Source organism: Microtus ochrogaster, chromosome 4 (genome assembly GCF_000317375.1).
Source record: "Microtus ochrogaster isolate Prairie Vole_2 chromosome 4, MicOch1.0, whole genome shotgun sequence".
Taxonomy (NCBI): Eukaryota; Metazoa; Chordata; class Mammalia; order Rodentia; family Cricetidae; genus Microtus; species Microtus ochrogaster.
Genome location: NC_022011.1, coordinates 4,093,563 through 4,096,683, shown reverse-complemented (window position 1 = coordinate 4,096,683; position 3,121 = coordinate 4,093,563). Strand labels below are relative to the sequence as shown.

Here is a 3,121-nt window from a genome sequence, read left to right as displayed (position 1 = left end):
TGGTGGTGATGGTGATGATGATGGTGGTGATGGTGGTGGTTATGATGATGGTGGTGATGATGGTGGTGGTGATGGTGATGATGATGGTGGTGATGATGGTGATGGTGGTGATGGTGATGACGATGGTGGTGGTCATGGTTTTGCTGCTGATGCTGCTGATGGTGATGAAGATGATGTTTCTGTTCTTAGTAGAAAAGAAACTGAGTCAAATTACTGATCAGAGCATCTCCATGGCACCATGTTGTCAGTTTTCTCTTCTGTTTTGTTTTCAGTTAGGCAATGAGCATCATTAAGAGTCTTTTTTTGTAAATGTAATTGGTCTCAATACCTAAGACAGTGCCTGAAATGTATGCTTAATAAATATTTTGTAAATTAATAAATTAGGCTGGGTATGTAATTTCATGGTAGAGCACATGACTAGAATGCACAAGGCTCTGAGTTTGATCTCCAGCACTGGAAAAATTAAGGGATCAGTAATGGTGACCCAGGCTCTGTACTTCCAGCACTTGGCAGGTAGAAGCAGAAGGATCAGGAGGTCAAGACCAGTCTTTGTTATATGGCAATACTGAAACCAGCCTGAACTATGTGAGACTATCTCAAAAGCCAAAATTAATAATAATGACAATGGACTAGAAAGATGGCTCTGTAGTTAAGAATGCCTGCTGCTCTTCTAACAGTTGCCAGCACCCACATCAGGTGGTTCACAACCACCTGGAACTCCAGCTCCAGGGGATCTGATCCCTTCTTCTGCCCTCATACATGGCATACATATATAGCCATTATTTTGAGGCCAGCCTGTGCTACATCGTGAGTTCCAGATCAACTGGAACTACAGGAAAACCCTATCTATAATAGTAATAACAAGAGACTAAGAAATAATCAATTAACTTAGGATGTATTTTTTACCATTTATTTTGATTTTAAGTCTGTTATTAACAACTAATTTGGTTCTCTTATGCTTATTCTTTTTATCCTGCAATTTCTCTCCCTTCTGTATTTCCAGACCTCTTTTATTTTCTTGTGCCCTCCTTCTTGACAAGGAACCTACTTCCTTTAACTGCACAAACTCATACCACAGGGCTTATGAATGTTGCCCCCTCTTCTTTCCTGGGACTGTTAGCTCTCATGTCCCTTTAACTAAACAAAATGATTCACAAACCTACAGATTTATAACCAGAAGGATCATCTTGTCTTATGGGCTCATCTCTACTCTGTCTAAAGAGGGGAAGTTTATTGTACAAGGTCACACTATTGTTTAGAGCAGAGACCAAACTAGTACCCAGCCTTGGATCTATATTACGCTCTACAGAATGAGCAAGCCTCTTCTCAACTCCAGAGAAGCAGAGCACTATGGGAAAAGTAGAAGAGTATATCTTCTTTTTCATTGCAAATATCTTAAATGTAGTAGTTATAGGACTTAAATGTCAAATAGCCCAAGTTTGAACACTTTTTTTTTTTAAGTCTCATGTGTCCCAACTGGGCTTGAACTTGCTCTGTAGTTGAGGATCACCTTTAACTTTTGTTCTTCCTGCCTCTTGAGTGCTGGGATTACAGGTCTTCACCACACTGAGTTTTAGCCTGTGCTAGGGATTCAACCCAGAGCAATATGCATGCTAGGCAAGCACTTTACCAGCCGAGCTCCATCTCCAGCCCTGAGTGTGTACCGGTTTTCTATGCTGAAAATAGACTGGCTAAGTCATCCCCGGGTCCATGTTGATGTTCACAGGGCAGAGAGAGACACAGAACTGCATGGAGTGTGTCAGGACCACAGTTGTCAGCACTTGTTGTTTGCACCCACCATTTAAGCTTTGACTTCTTACAGGCTAAAGATGATGCTTTGTTAATTTTCATATCTAAATAACATTAGCATATCTAACAGAGAGAAGTCTTAGTATGGAGCCCAGTCTGCCTTGAAGCTGTCTGTGGAGTTCAAGCTGATTTTGAACACGAGAACTTTCTTCAGCTTCCCAAGTGTTGTATTACAGGCGTGAGCCACCATGCCCAGCTCTGAGCATGACTCTTAGTGGTTATATATGCCCACTGCAGAGTAAGGCACCATGCAGTGTGCCATGTTAAATCGCTAGTCCTTCACTAAAGAGCTGAAATGTTAAAGGATTTTGATGGTTTTTTGTTTTTTCTACAGGGGACATGGTCTCAAAATACCGGGAGCCTTTACTCCACACATTCCTGAGGGGAGTGAAAGATCCAGATGCTGCACACAGGGCCAGCAGCTTAGCCAACCTGGGAGAGCTGTGCCAGCTCCTGGACTTCCTGCTGGGCCCTGTGGTTCATGAGGTACCTACCGTATGCCGACTCTGTCCCCAGAGTTTGATTTGTTGAGACTGTGATAAAGTGTGGGCTCCTGAGTCAGGAGATCAACCTGTGGTCCTTTTCCATCTGTTACTGCATCCCTCTGAAACGGGACAAGTCTGTCATTTAACCTCTGTAGGCTGTCCTATCATCCTCCCCTTCCTCAACTTAGTTCACTTTTGAATTTTATTTACTTATTTTAAAATAGTAGGGCCGGGCGATGGTGGCGCACACATTTAATCCCAGCACTCGGGAGGCAGAGGCAGGCGGATCTCTGTGAGTTCGAGACCAGCCTGGTCTACAGAGCTAGTTCCAGGACAGGCTCCAAAGCCACAGAGAAACCCTGTCTCAAAAAAACAAAAAAAAAAAATAGTATACAAAATAATAAGTTTCATTATGAGATTTCATGTGTACTTTGTTTTTTTTAATCCACTGCCCCTACCTCTCCCCTAATCCCCTTCCTCCACTGCCCCTACCCGTCTCCCTATTCCCCTTCCTCGCTCCTTCATTTGTCCCCTTGTATTTCATATCATGTGTATCTGCTGCTCCCCCTTTTTGTTCTTCTTCTACTTTTTCATCTTCTGAACCCTTCCCAAGACTTTCTTTTCTACCTTTCAGGATCCCTCTTCTAGTTTCATGATTTCTACAGAGAGAGAGCGAGAGAGAGAGAGAAATAAACATGCATGGGTGCACATATGTGAACATGTATAACAACAGCCATGGGTGCACATACATGAACATGTATACACAACGGTCATGGGTGCACATACATGAACATGTATACACAACGGCCATGGGTGCACATACATGA

The 3,121-nt window shown here is 42.8% G+C and overlaps 1 protein-coding gene across 1 annotated transcript in view; it reads left to right on the top strand.

Annotated features, from left to right (window-relative positions):
- The window catches only part of Tango6 (transport and golgi organization 6 homolog), a 169,276-nt gene that overhangs the window by 133,847 nt on the left and 32,308 nt on the right, over positions 1 to 3,121 (top strand). The window contains exon 17 of the mRNA XM_005345416.2: positions 2,144 to 2,295. Coding sequence (XP_005345473.1) covers positions 2,144 to 2,295 — 152 coding nt within the window. The remainder of the gene's footprint in view (positions 1 to 2,143; positions 2,296 to 3,121) is intronic.